Here is a 17986-nt window from a genome sequence, read left to right as displayed (position 1 = left end):
CAGGACATTGGTTAGGCCACTGTTGGAATATTGCATGCAATTCTGGTCTCCTTCCTATCAGAAAGATGTTGTGAAACTTGAAAGGGTTCAGAAAAGATTTACAAGAATGTTGCCAGGGTTGGAGGATTTGAGCTATATGGAGAGGCTGAACAGGCTGGGGCTGTTTTCCCTGGAGTCAGATGTTGAGGGGTGACCTTGTAGAGGTTTACAAAATTATGAGGGGCATGGATAGGATAAATAGACAAAGTCTTTTCCCTGGAGTCGGGGGAGTCCAGAAGTAGAGGGTTTAGAGTGAAAGGGGAAAGATATAAAAGAGACCTAAGGGGCAACTTTTTCACACAGACGGTGGTACATGTATGGAATAAGCTGCCAGAGGAAGTGGTGGAGGCTGGTCCAATTGCAACATTTAAGAGGTACTTGGATGGGTATATGAATAGGAAGGGTTTGGAGGGATATGGGCTGGGTGTTAGCAGGTAGGACTAGATTGGGTTGGGATATCTGGTTGGCATGGAGTAGTTGGACCGAAGGGTCTGTTTCAGTGCTGTACGCCTCTATGACTCTATAACACTCCTGTAACACTGCATTTTCCATCGCTAATTCATCCAGTCTGCATATTCCTGGACACTACGGGTAATTTAGCAATGCTAATCCGCCCAACCTGCACACCTTTGGACTGAAAAACGAAACTGGAGCACCCAGAGGAAACCCACACAGACATGGGGAGAATGTGCAAATTCCACACAGACAGTGGCCTGAGGGTAAAATCAAATCCAGGTACCTGGCGCTGTGAGGCAGCAGAGTGAACCACTAAGCCCCCAATAAACTTCCAAATCTACAAAACTACCCATTCATTCTAATCTATCCGTATCCACTTATTAATTTCTTATTTCTTCATTACAATTTACTTTCCTACCTATTTTAGTGTTATTTACAAATTTGGCTGCAGTACATTCTATTCCCGCATCAAAGTGTTTGATACAGTTTCTAAATAGTTGGGGCCGAAAGGCCAAACCCTGTGGCACCCCAGTTACATTTACCAAAAAAAAAATTCATCCTGACTCTTGGCTTTCTGCTAGTGACCCAATTCTTTATCCAGGCTAATAATTTACCTTTTGTAATAAGTCAACCTTTGTGTGACACGTTATCAAAGGCCTTCTGGAAGTCTAGATATACTATACCTACAGGATTTCCATTATCCACTATGTTTATTACAACTTCGCAGACCTCTAGGAAATTAGTCAAACATGATTTACCCTTCCTAAAATCATGCTGACTCTGATGGGTTGTGCCTTGATTTTCTAGATGCACCATTACCACTTTTGTTATGGATAAGACCAAACGCACTCAAAATATACTAACAAGGTAGCCTGGACCCTAACTTATTATTTTATTTTAAAAGTTGTGTTCCACATGCAATTTGATTGGTAAAACTACTGAACTTTAAGCAAAATACACTTTATTTTTACATGACAGTTAAAATACAAGACTAAAAATGGAAGAAAAGAATTGGCTTAACTGTAACTCTATTAAACTACTCAACAGAATAATATATATATATTAACTACTATGAGTTCAGTATTCCAATGTAGTATCAGGCCATAAACACACCCTTGGCAAAGACAAATTCACTAAAATAGATTGTCTCACATGTAATTCTAGCAGTAGAAAGAGAACCCTAGCTTTTAGATGTAACAGGGAGAGCAATAAGAGCTTCCACATCTAGGTTCAAGACTCCAGCAACTGCAGAAAGTTAAAACTAAACATTCTGTTTCTGTGGGAGATGGACTGCATCCATTCAGGCTGCTTCTATTGTTCCAACTTTAAAAAAGGCCTTGCAAGCTGTTTACTTTATAGACTTTGAAAACACAGCTCAGTACCTCTGTCTCAACCTTTCTTCACAAAAAAACACACAGGACAAAATACATGTCTGAAAGCCGTAGTATCATCACACTTTCTTAATAATTGATTTCAACAATTTTCGAATGATAGATATTAAACTGGTCAATAGTTTCCTATTTTCTGCCGCCCTTCCTTTTTGAATAAAAACTTTGCATTAGCATATTTCCGATCTGTGCTTTTGCTATCCATATCTTTTATTTTGCACTAGTTTTCTTTTCATAATTATTTTTTGCCCTTTTTATTACTTGTTTTGGTGTGCTTTGGTGGTCATTAAAAGTTTCCCTATCCTCCAGCCTGACACTGACCTTTGCAATATGGTATGCCTTAGATTGGGCCTTTCTGTTATCTTGCACTTACTTGCTTAGCCATGAATGCTTTATCTCCCTCTTACTATTTTCCTTCCTCTCTGGAATATATTTTATTCGGGAATATGTCCTTAAAAATGTCTGCCATCTTAGTATTGACAATAGAAAGAAATAAGTACTTGCACTTAAATAGTATGTCAGGATTTCCCGAAGTGTTTGTAGGGAACAAAATGCTTTTGAAATGTGGTCACTCTTACTGTGTAAAAATTGTTGTAATGTGGACTGATTGCTGTAATGTCACAGCCAATTTGTACACAGCTACTTCTCTCATACTGCATCATTACAATGACTGGATAATGTGTTTTTATTCAGGTTCATTGAGGGATAAATATTGGTTATTTGGAGAATTCCCCAAGCTTCTTTGAAAAATTGTCATATATCCTATCACATTCGTCTTAGTTGGCAGACATGGCCTCCGTTTGGATTTTCCAAAGAACAGTATCTCTGACAGTGCAGCAGTCTCTCAGTACCACTATGAGCTTCTGTTGGAAGGGGAGGGGAGGTGAGGGGATGGAGGCACTGTCAACAAACCAACAGCCATCTGACTTAATGTTGAGAGTGCTACCACTGAACTAAGGGCAGACACTACTTTCCATATTCAGGTGCTTTTGGGAATATTGAAACAGCTGGTCATACAATATTGAGGAAAATTACAGAACCTTTAGAGGAAAGATTCCCAAATGTTTTGACTCAAGGTATACGAGAACAACGAGGACAAAACAGCCTGTATTATCTTCTCACCATTTGCCATTTTTAAAGTTCATTTATTTATTTGATCTGAGAAAATGCTGACTCTTCTCTGTAAACCTGTTTTGAGACAAGCTGTTCTGTCAAATCTAGTCTTTTTACTAGAAATGCAGCATGGACAAGGATTTGGCTGGATGGAAAAAGCTGCACAGTGAGGTTAGCTATCCCAAACAATCTAAGCCTGTGTCCTCATGTTTAATCTGTTACCCTCCTGTCAAGCACCTAGCTCGATGAAGAGTAGTCTCAAAATCTGCTTTCGAGAAATCAAACAATCTGGAATTACTGTTAGATAGGGAGGGAGAGAAAGCAGGCGAGAGGGGGAAACAGAATGAGACAAAGAAAACCAGTGAGATTAAGATACAATGGCATAGAAATGGCTTTGTGCGGGGCAGGTCATGTCTTACTAATTTGATTGAATTTTTCGAGGAGATGAAAAAGGTAATTGTTATGGGTAGAGTAGTGGATTTTGTCTACATGGATTTTAGTAAGGCTTTCAACAAGGTCTCTCATGTTAGGCTGTGCCAGAAGATTAAGATGCATGGAATCAAGAGTGACTTGACCACTTGGATTCAGAATTGGCTTGCCCATGAAGGCAGAGGGCAGTGGCTTCCAGGCTGGAGATCCATGACCGGTGATGTTCCACAGGGATCCACACTAGAACCTCTGCTGTTTGTGATATATATAAATGACTTGAATGAAAATGTAGATGGTTGGGTTAGTAAGTTTGCAGATGATACAAAGATTGGTGGAGATGTGGATAGGGTAGAAGTCGTCAAAGGATACAGCCGAATATAGATCAGTTGCAGAGAAATGGCAGATGGAGTTTAATCTGAGTAAGTGTGAGGTGCTGAACTTTGGGAGATCAAATGTTAAGGAAAATTATACAGTTAATAGCAGGACCTTGAACAGCATTGTACAGAGGGATCTTGGGGTTCAAGTCTGTAACCTGCTGAAAGTGACCACACAAGTAGATTGTCGTGAAGAAGGCATTTGGCGCACTTGACTTTATTGGTCGGGAAACTGAGTACAAGAGTCAGGATGTTGCAGCTTTATAAGATTTTAGTTCAGCCACACTTAGAGTAGTGCATTCAATTCCAGTTGCCACATTACAGGAAGGATGTGGATGCTTTGGAGAGGGTATAGAAGAGGTTTACCAGGAAGTTGCCTGGATTAGAGAGTATGAGCTATAAGAAGAGGCTAGAAAAACTCAGGTTGTTTCTCTGGAGCAGTGGGGGCTGAGGGGAGACTTGATAGAAGTCTATAAAGTTAAGAGATGCATAGATAGGATTGACAGTCAGAACCTTTTTCCCAGAATTGAAATGTCTAATACGAGATGGCATGCATTTCAGGTGAGAGGGGCAAAGTTCAAAGAGATGTGAGGGATAAGCTTTTTACACAGAAAGTGGTGGGAGTCTGGAACATGCTGCCGATGTGGTAGTAAAGGCAGATACCATAGGGGTGCTCAAGGGGCTTTTGAGTAACCCATGAGTATGCAAGAAATGGAGGGATACAGACCAAGGGCAGGCAGAAGGGATTAGTTTAATTTGTCGTCATGTTCAGCACAACATCATGGGCCAAAGGGTCAGTACCTGTGCAGTACAGTTCTATGTTTCTGAAATTGAGGTATAGAGTGTGTAAAAGTAAGAAAAACCAAGCAAAATAAAAAAAAAAGAGTAAAAGAAAGATTGGAAGACAGAGAGATAAAGAAATTAAACAAAGGTGTTTTATTGTTCACTGCATTGTGGCTGCCACCTGTTCCTTTGAGGTGACTGCATGATTCCAAACAATGGGAGCAAAAAGGATCATGGCTTTCACCACATTATTTTCTTAGAATGTAAAACCAGAAGTGAACAGGATTTCTCTGTGTACGTTCAAGGGAACTTGCAGGTGGCACAGTTCTCATGTATCTGCTGCCCATGTTCTTATCGGGCGTAGTGTTTTCTAAGCTACTGTCTAAGGACCCTTTATGGGTGCTGCAGCGTACCTTTTATGTACTATACCCTGCTGCACCAAGGGCTATTGGTGGATAGAGTGAATATTTAACGTGACAACTGGTGAGAAAATTAGACAGGCTGTTTTGTCTGTTGTCGTCATGCACTTTGAATTGACTTGGAGTTTGGAATCATTTGGCAAATGGAGCATATTTAATCAATCTCTGAATTGTGCCTTGTAGATTGGGAATGAGTCTCTTGGGAGGCAGGAAGTGGGTTATCTGCTCCAGAATTCCCAGCAACTGACCTACTCCATATATAGCTGGTGTAATTCAATTTCTGATCAGTGGTAACTGGGAGGATGTTATGGTTAATGTTAGCATTTCAGGATAACGATGCTAATGGATGTCAAGAGGAGCTGGTTAGATTCTCTCGTGAAGTTAAATCCTGTACACATGATGGAAGAGTCAGCGTGATCATTCGGTTATGCTCATTTTGAGACTTGTCAGTTGGTGCTGTCTGATATCACAGTCGATGAATCATTTCCTCACTTTGCTGATGATTAAGAGGAGACAAGTGATAATTGGCTGGGTTGGATTCATCCTGTTTTTTTTGTGGATGGGACATATCTGGACAATTGTTGGTTTGATGCTAGTGTTGTAGTTATACTGCAACAGAGTCAAAAAGTGTGGTGCTGGAAAAGCACAGCCAGTCAGGCAGCATCCAAGGAGGAGGAGAGTTGACGTTTTGAGCATAAGCTCTTCATCAGGAATGGGGTCCTTTGCAGGTCTGGGAGAGTGTAGCCCTGAGCTGGGGCAAGGCTGACTGCAGGGGGAGTCGGTAGTGGCACATGGCTGTGAGCGTGGAGCGGAGGATCTGGAGGGAGACCTGTTTCTGGAGGCTTTGTATTTGCTGTACATAGTGGTTGTCCTGGTTAGGTCCAAATTGTGATAGGCTGAATGTAGTTTTGAGTCCGTGCGGGATCAGACGGTTGCATAGGCAGGCTCTGAGAAATGAGATGTGGTTGTCGTAGCAGGAAGAGCTTATGCTCAAAATGTCGACTCTCCTCCTCCTCCTTGGATGTTGCCTGACCAGGTGTGTTTTTGTAGCACCACACTCTTCAACACAAGTTATCCGGTTTTTCAGCTTTAGAAATACATCATTTTTAGGTAATGCCTGGTGCTGCTCCTGGCAGGTCCTCCTGCACTCTTCACTGAATTAGTGCTGATCCCTGGCTCAATGAAAGTAGTAGATTGGGGGATATGCCAGATCATGAAGTTGCAGATTACAGCTTTGCTGCTGATGGCCTATAGCGGTTCACATGTGCCCCATTCTGAGCTACTAGGTCTGTTCAAAATCTACGACATTTATCACACTGGTTGAACCACTCATCATGACATAGGGTGACTTCAATGTGAACAAGTGATTTGACCTCCAGAAGGGCCACGTGGGATTGATTCAACACGTAGGAATATTGATTCATCAACTGAAGAAGCAGGATAGGTTAGAATCAGAAGCAGGTTTTCTTGCTCATGTTTGACTTGGTGCTATAAGCCTTCTTGGAGTCTGGAGTCGATGTTGAGGTTATTTCCCTCCAGACTGCATACCACAGTGTGGCTATTTCTGGTGATGGAGGTTTCACTTGCCAAAGGGTATATGTATGTGTGATTATATCAGATTGTTGTTTGTCTGGTTTATGGGACAGCTCTCCAGATTTTAGTACAAATCTCCAAATGTTCTTGAGGATAACTTTGAAGGATCAGCTAGGCCGGGTGTGCCTTTGCCCTGTTAATACCAAGGCGACAGCCAGTTTTATTTTTCTTACATCTTTTCATAACAATTTGATGCAACTGAATTATTTTCAGAGACATTTCAGAAGGTAGTTATGAATCAACTGCATTGTGGGTCTGGAGTCACATGCAGGCCACACCAGGTAAGGATGGTAGTTTCCTTCCCAACAGTGCATTAGTGAACCAGTAATTCTATGGTCACCATTACTGAAACTATTTCTCTATTCAGATTTATATCATTAATCACATTTAAATTCCCCAACTGCTGTGGTACAGTTTGAATTCATGTTTCAGGTACATTACTCTGGGCCTCTGGATTACCAGTCTAGGGCCATACCATCTTTTCTACTGTTCCCTGATAACTGTAGGATTGTGAGACAATATGTACAGGTTTGTGATTAAAACAGGCAAGTTGTTATCATGTTAAATTTCAGAGTGCAAATGCTGGAAACTCTGAGGAGATTGAGTTTTCGAGGGAGAAAATAGGTAAATATTTTTCAGTCTAACCCTAGAAGCCAAACAAAATTAAGCCAATTTCTCTCAATCGGACATTCCTTATTATCCCCTGATTTCCAGCATTGGCAATTTTCTTACTCTTTTTACCCATCAATCTATGTCTTCTTCCTGAGCAGCTTCTTCCTTTTTTTAAATTCACTCATAGTACATGGGCACCACTAACAAGGAGATGATCTGTTGTCCATCCCAAATTGGCCAGGAGAATGTGAGATTGAGCCACTTTCCTGGAGTCCTTCAGGTCACCCTGTGATTAGGGGATGTTAGGAAGTGAGTTCTGGGAATTTGACCCAGCAATGGTGAAGATACAACAATGTAGTTCCCAAATCAGGATGATGTGTATCTGCTGCCCTTGTCCCTGGTGGTAAAAATTGTGGATTTAGAACATGCTGTAGAAGACAATTTGGTGAGTTGCTGTACTACAACTTGCGTATGATACTGCCGATAATGGAAGGAAGAGATGAATATGATGTCAATGAAGTGGGCATTGAGCTTTGTCCTGGAGGGTGTCAAGCTTGTGTGGTGTTAGAGGTGCATTCACCCAGGCGAAGAGAGGCTCTCCCTTCAAATTCCTGACTGGTGCCTTATGGACGGTGGACAGGCTTTGGGAAAACAGGACATGAGATACATGCTGCAGAAACCCTAACCAACAATATTACACAAAATGAATAAGTCTGATTTAGTTAAATCTCTATTTACAGGATTTTCTCCAGTCCATAACCAGTTAAATATGAAAAGAAATGGGAAAATTCTCTCTTTTTGGAGATTGTCATTGTTTAGCACTTGTGTGACTTAATGTTGCTTGTCCCTTGACAGCCCAAGTCCAGATGTTGTCCAGGTCTTCCTGAATGGGGGCATTAACTACTTTAGTATTGAGGAATCAGGAGTAGTGCTTAACTTCTGACATTTTGATGGAAGGAAGCTCAGTGATGAAACAGTTGAAGATTGTTGGATCTAGGACATAATCTTGGGGGAATCCTGCAAAGATACCTGTGGGAAGGTGATTGGCTTTTTACAAGCCCAACCATTTTCCTTTGTGCTATATGCGATGACAGTGAAGAGACTACAACCCCAATCAATGAAGATAATTCAGTGTGTTTAACCTGTCCTTTGGAAGGTTTGTGTGTTTTCCTCATCCTTGGGAACTCTGCATGCTACCCTCAGAAACCTGTGTTGGATTGACACACGTAGACATATTTTATGTGCTTGAAGAATCCCTGGACTAACTTGAAGTGGTGTGGCCATTCATTGTTATCCATGTTGTATTGTTTCTCTGCTGCATGGAGTGTGAATTAGAAAGGAAATGTTACAAAAGATAGTGATGAATGTATGCTCATGAATTATCCTGTATCTCAGCCACTTGCTCAGTTTCAATATATCTGGGATGTATTGTGTAAGGATTGGAGAGAAGGGTTGGGGGTGCTGACACACACACAATTTTATCGGTGGGGGAGGCCAAGTAGGATTTCAAGAATCCATTTCTGAATGCAACATTTTCCCAACAGATATTTCTATAGCCAGCGATTCGAAGTAATTACATCAAAGAGTCTAATTGGGGCTGTTCACCTGGAGTGAGTTGGCCCAGAGCCTGTTGGCTGCAGACACTCTGTTTGATTCAATCAAGGTCAAAAACAAGCTTCAGCCACTTGACAGCTGTGGGGGTTTGTCTGTGTTTGTGTGGATTCCATCTGTAATTCTCACCATGTTTGTGTCTGTGAGAGTGTGTATGTGCCCGCATCTGTCAGGAGTGTATGTGTGGCTCTGTATTTGCATATGAATTTATGTCTGTGGACTTGTGTATGTGTTTGGTTTGATCTACGTTTGCGCCTGCACACAAGCTCTGATATACCGTCACCTATAAGTGGAGAGTGTTTGCCTGTATTTTTGTACACATGCAGGAATATGACACATGAAAGAATGTGTTTTGTTTTATTCACTCATGGGATGAGGGCTTCACTCACTGGACCAACATTTATTGCTCATCACAAATTGTCCTTGCAAAAGTGGTGGTGAGCAGCTTTCTTAAACTGCTACAGTCCTATTGGTTTAGGGACACTCACATAACTGTTTGGAAAGGAATTCCAAGATTTTGACCCAGCGACACAGAGAAGAGTGATATAGTCCAAGTAGGTTGGTGAGTCGCTTGGAAGGAAACTTGCAGGTAGTGATGATCCCATTTTTCTGCTAGCCTTGTCCTTCTAAGTGGTAGAGTTTGCAGGTTTGGTAGGTGCTGTTGAAGAAGCCTTTGAGAGTTTCCACAGTGCATTTTTCAGGTGATGCACACTGCTGCCACTGAGCGTTGGTGGTGGGGGGAGTAGATGTTTATTGATGTGGTACCAATCAAGTAGATTACTTTGTCCTGGATGGCGTCAGGTTTCTTGAATGCGGTTGGAACTGCACTCATCCAGGCAAGTGGGGAGTATCCCGTCACACTCCTGATTTGTGCCTTGTGTGTGGTAGACAGACTTTGGGCATCAGGAGGTGAGTTCCTGGCTGCAGAATTCCCAACCTCGTGAAGCCACTGTATTTATATGGCTACTCCAGCTCAGTTTATGCTCAATGGTAACCTTCAGGATGTTCGTGGAAGATTCAACAATGGTAACGACGTTAAACATCAAAGATTGATGATCAGATTCTCTCTTGCTGAAGATGCTAATTGCCTGGCACTAATGTGGTGTGTGACTGTTACTTGCCGCGTGTTAATCTAAACCAGGTTATTGTCCAGGTCTTGCTGTGTAGGACATATTGATCAGTGTCTGAGGAGTCATGAATGGTGCAATCTTCAGCAAACATCCCAATTTTCGATCTTATGATGGAGGACAGCACATTGATGAAGCATCTGAAGAGAGTTTGGCCTGAGACACTACTGAGGAAATCCTGTAGGGATGTCCTAGATCTGACTTGACTGATTTTCAACAACAAGGGATGAACTCAGATTTCTCCAGTTTCCTCATTTCCCCTCCCCCCACCTTGTCTCAGTCAAATCCCTCGAACTCAGCACGTCGATTCTCCTGCTCCTTGGATGCTGCCTGACCTGCTGCGCTTTTACAGCAACACATTTTCAGATCTGATCTTCAACAACCACAACCACCTTCCTATGTGTTGGGAATGACTCTAATCAGCGGAGAGATTTCCTTGATTCTCATTGACTCCAGTTTTGCCAGGGCGCCTTGATGCAATCTTTGAACAGTGCTGCATTGATGTCAAGGGCAGTCACTCTGACCTCACTTTTGGAATTCATCCCTTTTATCCATGTTTGGACTAAGGTTGCGAAAGGTCAAGAGCTAAGAGCTCCTCAGAACCCAAACACAGCATCAATGAGTAGGTTATTTCTTGTAAGTGTCACCTGATAACACTGTTCATGACACCATCCATCATTTGCTTATTATTTGTGCTTCTTTAGTGTATGTGTTTGAATATTTATGTGCACTCTTACATGTGCTTCTACAGGAGCCTATGTCTAATCTCTACATGTGAATATTTCTGTTCATTATTCCTGGAAGAATGCTGTGAGTTTCTTGTCCTATTAATCAAACTTCACTGAAGATTACTCTCCCCAAAATTTACACAACTTACTCAGCTTCTTCTATTTCAATCGCACTTCACTTTCACAAAGGTGAAATAATTTTTGTTAATTAATGGACAAAATCAGCATCCAGCGAAAATCAGGACTATGGACCACCAAGAGGGAGGAGGGCTTAGTAGAGAAAGGCGTTATGATGGGTTCTCACTGTGAAACATATGTTTTTATTTTCAACTGCAGCGCAACCTCAATTCAGTCCCTGCCCTAAAAGGTTCCATAATATCACCGACTCACCAGAGTGTGTCAGCAATGAAGAGTGACAGCAATATGTTTCCAGGGTTTAGTGGTATTCACAATTACACAGATGATAGCACATGCTGGAAACATTGAAATGCATAGAGGTGCCATTAGAAAACATAGATCTCCATGTTTTGATCCATGACCAGTTTGGATATATATAACATATTGTTTTCCCTGTTCTATTTCCTCATCCTGACATTGCTAATTCCTCCTGTGATTCAAATCCGCAGTCACTTTGCATTAAATCTTGTTGAGAAGACTCAGATAGGGGCACTTGAACCTCTAAGATCCACTTCATAGATTTGAGCACAAAATCTCAGCCAAAATATTAACGTGATACTTAGAGAGTGCTACATTGTTGGCGGGTCAATATAGAGAGAGTGCTGCATTGTCAGAGGGTCAGTACTGAGGGAGTGCTGTGCTGTCAGAGGGTCGGTACTGAGGGAGTGCTGCACTGTCAGAGGGTCGGTACTGAGGGAGTGCTGCATTGTCAGAGGGTCGGTACCGAGGGAGTGCTTCACTGTCAGAGGGTCGGTACCGAGGGAGTGCTGCACTGTCAGAGAGTCGGTACTGAGGGAGTGCGATGCTGTCAGAGAGTCGGTACTGAGGGAGTGCGATGCTGTCAGAGGGTTGGTACTGAGGGCGTGCTACACTGTCAGAGGGTGAGTACTGAGGGAATGCTGTGCTGTCTGAGGGTCGGTACTGAGGGAGTGCTGCACTGTCAGAGAGTCGGTACTGAGGGCGTGCTACACTATCAGAGGGTGAGTACTGAGGGAATGCTGCGCTGTCTGAGGGTCGGTACTGAGGGAGTGCTGCACTGTCAGAGGGTCAGTACTGAGGGAATGCTGCGCTGTCTGAGGGTCGGTACCGAGGGAGTGCTGCATTGTCAGAAGGTCAGTACTGAGACAGTGCTATGCTGTCAGAGGGTTGGTACTGAAGGAGTGCTACACTGTCAGATGGTCAGTACTGAGGGAGTGCTGCGCTGTCAGAGGATCGGTACTGAGGGAGTGCTGCACTGTCAGAGGATCGGTACTGGGGGAGTGCTGCGCTGTCAGAGGATCGGTACTGAGGGAGTGCTGTGCTGTCAGAGGATCGGTACTGGGGGAGTGCTGCGCTGTCAGAGGATCGGTACTGAGGGAGTGCTGCGCTGTCAGAGGGTCGGTACTGAGGGAATGCGGGGCTATCAGAGGGTCGGTACTGAGGGAGGGCTGCGCTGTCAGAGGGTCAGTAACGAGGGAATGCTGCGCTGTCTGAAGGTCTGTACCGAGCGAGGGCTGCACTGTCAGAGGGTCGGTACTGAGGGAATGCTGCGCTGTTAGAGGATCGGTACTGAGGGAGTGCTGTGCTGTCAGAGGGTCGGTACTGAGGGAGTCTGCATTAATGAGAGGGTCGGTACCGAGGGAGTGCTGCATTGTCAGAAGGTCAGTACTGAGAGAGTGCTATGCTGTCAGAGGGTCAGTACTGAGGGAGTGCTGCGCTGTCAGATGGTCAGTACTGACGGAATGCTGCGCTGTCAGAGGGTCGGTACTGAGGGAGTGCTGCACTGTCAGAGGGTCAGTACTGAGGGAGTGCTGCATTAATGAGAGGGTCGGTACCGAGGGAGTGCTGCATTGTCAGAAGGTCAGCGCTGAGAGAGTGCTATGCTGTCAGAGGGTCAGTACTGAGGGAGTGCTGCGCTGTCAGATGGTCAGTACTGAGGGAGTGCTGCGCTGTCAGAGGGTTGGTACTGAGGGAGTGCTGCGCTGTCAGAGAATCGGTACTGAGGGAGTGCTGCGCTGTCAGAGAATCGGTACTGAGGGAGTGCTGTGCTGTCAGAGGGTCGGTACTGAGGGAGTGCTGCGCTGTCAGAGGATTGGTACTGAGGGAGGGCTGCACTGTCAGAGGGTCGGTACTGAGGGAGTGCTGCGCTGTCAGAGGGTCGGTACTGAGGGAGTGCTGCGCTGTCAGAGGGTCGGTACTGAGGGAGTGCTGCGCTGTCAGAGGGAGGTACTGAGGGTGTGCTGCGTGTCAGAGGTTGGTACTGAGGGAGTGCTGTGCTCTCAAAGAGTCATTATTGAGGGAGTACTACACCGTCACAGTTTCAGTACTGAGAGAGGGCTGCATTGTCAGAGGGTCAGTAGAGACAGAGAGCTGCACTCTCACAGGGTCAATACTGAGGGAGTGTTGCACTATCACATGGTTAGTACAAAGGGAGTGCTGCGCTGTCAGACAGTCAATAGAGAAGGGGTATTACACTGTCAAAGGGTCAATACAGAAGGAGTGTCACTTTGTCAGATGGTCAGAACCAAGAGCCTGCTGCATTGTTGGGGAGGGGAACATTGAGGAAGTCTCGCTCAGTCCAAATGGTTGCTGAGAGAGTACTGCATCTTTGAGGTGTTGGATTGAGGGTCAGTGTTGATGCAGCACTGTACCATCAGAGGTTCTGTCCTACAGATGAGATGTTAACCCAAACCTCATAACTATAAGATGTTATGACACTATTTTGAAGAAGAATTCTCACTGGTGTTCTAATCACCAGAGATTCACTGAGGTCAGACAGATTGTTAGCTGATACACTGCTTGCTCTGTTTGTATTGAAGATGTGTATTTGTGCAAATCAGCAGGAACATTTGATGTGAGCAAATTGACCAGAATGTCCAATGAACAGATTTGAATTTATTACAAATATACAGTGAACAGAAAAAAAAATATCTAATTAGTCAGAAGTGATTTCCTTTATACTTTGAGGTGGTTAGTTGTTTCTGAGAGTCCAAGAAAGGAAAATTATGTTCTAGCTGTGTGTTATGTAATGTGAAAATAACTAAAGATCTATTGCTGTTATTTGATAGGAGACATTGCTGGTCCTGGGTGAGTGAGTGTAACAGGATCGTACATTGTGTTAGTGCTGCCGTTATATTATATTCTATGACGTGGGTTAACCACCTGTTGCTCTCTCACCAGCTGAGCAAGGAGAATGTACGAAATCTCTCAGCTTCATTATGTCCTCCTAGAATCAGAATTTGATATTGTGGTGAAAAAGGTTCCTGCAGGAAATTTAGATCAAACTGGAACAGTAATTATCAAGATTTATATCTAACTGTGAATCTATTTTATAATTCCATCCATTAAAATTATTGTTAAGCTGACCTGATTGAATCAGCAATTTTGTATAAATTCTGAACAGTAGCAGCAGTTAGTAAACAGAACCTAAATTACAAATCCCTGGACACATTTGAAAATGTAGATGCCTCAAACTGTGTCCTGGACTGAAAAGCGACTGCATTTCCAAACTGAGCTACTCTCCGCTGTTCAGCTGCACACTGCAAACAGTGACCAGTAGATGTTGCCAATACTGAGGGAATGCTGCACTGTTGCAGGGTCAGTAATGAGGGAGTACTGCATTGTCAGATGGTCAGTATAGAGTGATTGTTGCAGAGGGTCGGTACAGGGGAAGTGCTGCACTCTCAGAGGATCAGTACTGAGTGTATGCTGCACGGTCAGTACAGAGGGAGTGCTGCAATGTTGCAGGGTCACACATAGGGAGTGCTGCACTGTTAGAGGGTCAGAAACAGTAGCTTGGTTCAATGTCCCCTCCTGCCATGTCAACATACCAGGCACCAGCTGGGAACTATGTGGTGTAAGCTGAGTCTGTTCCTGGCCTCTGCCAAGAGCCCCACAGGTGAGATCCACTGGGGAATCAGTGAATATTGATGGCTAGGATGTCCCAAAGTACACAGCACCCAGGGTGAACTATTTTGAATTCACTGCGGTAATGTAGATAGCGTAGTTAGTAACCTGTTTACGGCAAGTTCCCACAAACAGTAATGAGACAAGGGCGGCACGGTGGCAAGTACTGTTGCCTCACAGCGCCAGAGACTGGGGTTCAATTCCCGCCTCAGGCAACTGTCTATGTGGAGTTTGCACATTCTCCCCATGTCTGCGTGGGTTTCCTCCGGGTGCTCCGGTTTCCTCCCACAGTCCAAAAATGTGCAGGTTAGGTGAATTGGCCATGCTAAATTGCCCATAGTGTTAGGTGAAGGGGTAAATATAGGGGAATGGGTCTGGGTGGGTTGCGCTTCGGAGGGTCGGTGTGGACTTGTTGGACCGAAGGGCCTGTTTCCACACTAAGTAATCTAATCTAATCTAATCAAATGCCCAGATCATTTACAAACATAGAAAATAGAAGGCGTAGGCCATTCAGCTATTCGAGCCTATACCACCATTCATTTTGATCATAGCTGATGATCCAACTCAGTCCTCTGTTCCCACTTTCTCCCCATATCTTTCAATTCCTTTAGCCCTAAGAGCTATATGTAACTCCTTGAAAACGTTCAATGCAAAATTCCACAGGCTCAGCACTGAGAGAGTAAATGTCTCTTCGTTTCAATCCTAAACGGCCTACCCTATACCTTTAAACTGTGATCCTTAGTTCTGGAGTCCCAGTCATTAGGAATACAGTTCCAGTATTTACCCTGTTCAGTCCTGTTAGAATTGTTTCCATGAGATCCTTCCTAATTTTTCTAAACTGAAGAGAATATAGTCCTGGCAGAGCCTCTCTTCACACATCAGTCCTGTCATCACAGGAATCAGTCTGGTAAACTTCTGTTACACTCCCTCCGTCATCAGAACATTTTTCCTCAGATAAAGAGAACAAAACTGCACACAATACTCAGGTGTGGTATCAGCTGTGCTCTGCACAACTGCAGCAAGACATCCCTGATCCTGAACTCAAACTGTCTTGTTGTTTGCCTTCCACGCTGTCTGCTGCACCTGCCTGCTTACTTTCAGCAACTGGTGTTCAAGAAGCCAGGTTTCATTGCACATTTCCCTTTCCCAATTTGTTTGCCTGTTTTTGTGACCAAAGTGGATAACCTCACATTTATTCACATCATTCTGCATGGGCCATTCATTTGGACACTCACTCAACTTGTTAAAATCACACTGAAGCATCTCTGCACCCTCCTCACAGCTCACCCTTCCACCCAGCTTTTGTGTCACCTCCTTTTCTGGAGACATTACATTTAATTCTCATATCCAAATATTAATATATATTGTTATTAGTTGGCATCCAAGCTCTGACCCCTGCAGTATCCCACTAGTCACTGCCTGCCACTTAAAAAAGACCCATTTATTCCCACGCCTTTTCTGTGCTAACCAGTGCTCTATGCATGTCAGCACTTTACTCCCAGTCCCACGTGTTTAAATTTACAGGCTAGTCTCTTATGTGGGACTTTATCAAAAATCTTCTGAAAGTCCAAGTAAACCACACTCATTAGCTCCCCTTATCTACTCCACGAGTTACATCCTTGAACTCAGTACATTTGTCAAGCATGAGTTCCCTTTCGTAAAACCATGCTGACCCCTTGTCTGATCCCATCCATTTGTTTTACTGATGTCCATTGCTGGATTAACTATTGATCAGGAAGAAAGAACGTTCTTCTTTGTGCACAGTAATGGCCAGGGATTTCCATGTGAAGGGGCCAGACCCCAGAATGACATCTCATCTGCTGCATTGGTGCTTCTGCTAGCGCAGCACACCCTCAGTACTACGTCCGCAGAGCCAGCTTCTCTGAGGCTTGTGTGTCCCAGGTCTTGAAATAAGGGTTGGCCACACAACCTTCTCTCTCAGAGGTGGGTGTGCTATCAACTGAGCTGAGGTGCAGTTCTCCAGGGAGACTTGAGGTGAGAGGAGAACTTTGACAAAGCTTCTGCAGGGAAGAAGTGTGTGTCTACACACACACATTTTATATATATATATATGTATATATATAAAAATATATATGTACTTGCGTATGTCTTCCCTTACCTTTCAGATCACCTGGTGGCTGAGACCTTGATGGACCCGGAGGATTCCTCGGAGATCCAACAGCCCGCCCAGAACAAGCGCCGCCTCTCCATGATCTCTCAGGGAAGGTTCGACCGCAGTTTTTCGGAGGAAGGGTCGGAGAAGCCGGCCGACGGCCAGAAGCCGCGGGTCTACACCATCTCGGGCGAGAGCCAGTTGCTGTCAGAGAGGGAGGCGGAGACCGAGGGGACGGTGGCAGCGGCGGCGAGCACCCCCGGCAAGGAGGCGCGGCCCCCGAAGGCGGCCGGAGGTGGAGGTGCAGGTGGAGTGCGCTGCAGGAGCTGGGCGGGCAGCAGGCAGAGCTCCAGGGAGTGCCCGGGCTGTGCGAAGGGCGCGGGCTCCTCGCAGCTGCTGACCGTTGAGGGCGAGCACGTGCAGGGGCGCGAGGCCGCCCGCCACCGCAAGAAGCTCGAGCGCATGTACAGCATGGACAGAGTGTCCGGTGAGTACTGGGGAAGCACAGAGACAGAGCTAAGGTCAGCAACCTAAGCATTGATAGCTGCTGTAGGATCTTTGCAGGAGGCAGGGAGCAGGCCAATCAAGCCTGAAGGTAGACCCAGAGACTAAAGTAGACCCACAATATGAAGGTAGACCCAGAGTCGGAAATAGACCCAGAACATGAAGGTAGACCCCTGACTTGAAGGTAGACCCAGAGTCTAAAGTAGACCCATAACCTGTAGGTGCACTCTGGACCTGAAGGTAGACTTATGACCTGAAGATGGATCCATATCTTTAAGAGGTAGATCCAGGACCTGATGAAGATCCACAACCTGAATAAAGCAAAAACTTGCGGATGATGGAGATCTGAAGACATAAACAGAACTTTTTGGCGAAACTCAGCCGGGCTGACGGCATTCAGTGGGAAGAAAGCAGAGTTAACACTTCAAATCCGGTGACCCTTCATCAGAATTGGTTCAGAACCCGAAGGTAAACCTACAAGATGGGGAACGGGGAAAAGTTGTGGCTGTTAAGAGCTGCTCGTTTTTTTGAGGTATTATCAGTGTTGGAGCTGGTTTCCTCAAATTCCAGGAGCGGTATTTACTGTTTTATAAGCTGTTACATTGTTTTGGAACTTTGGGAAATAAAATTAAAAC

General features: G+C 44.4%; 1 protein-coding gene across 2 annotated transcripts in view; it reads left to right on the top strand.

Moving 5' to 3' along the window:
• The window catches only part of nsmfb (NMDA receptor synaptonuclear signaling and neuronal migration factor b), a 103812-nt gene that overhangs the window by 7072 nt on the left and 78754 nt on the right, over positions 1 to 17986 (top strand). For both annotated transcript variants that reach the window (XM_043719894.1, XM_043719893.1), the window contains exon 3: positions 16861 to 17334. In XM_043719894.1, the coding sequence (XP_043575829.1) occupies positions 16861 to 17334 (474 nt within the window). The remainder of the gene's footprint in view (positions 1 to 16860; positions 17335 to 17986) is intronic.

The sequence above is a fragment of the Chiloscyllium plagiosum genome, chromosome 30, assembly GCF_004010195.1.
Source record: "Chiloscyllium plagiosum isolate BGI_BamShark_2017 chromosome 30, ASM401019v2, whole genome shotgun sequence".
Classification (NCBI taxonomy): Eukaryota; Metazoa; Chordata; class Chondrichthyes; order Orectolobiformes; family Hemiscylliidae; genus Chiloscyllium; species Chiloscyllium plagiosum.
The sequence above is the reverse complement of the archived record's forward strand: the minus strand, read 5'-3'. Positions and strand labels throughout refer to the sequence as shown.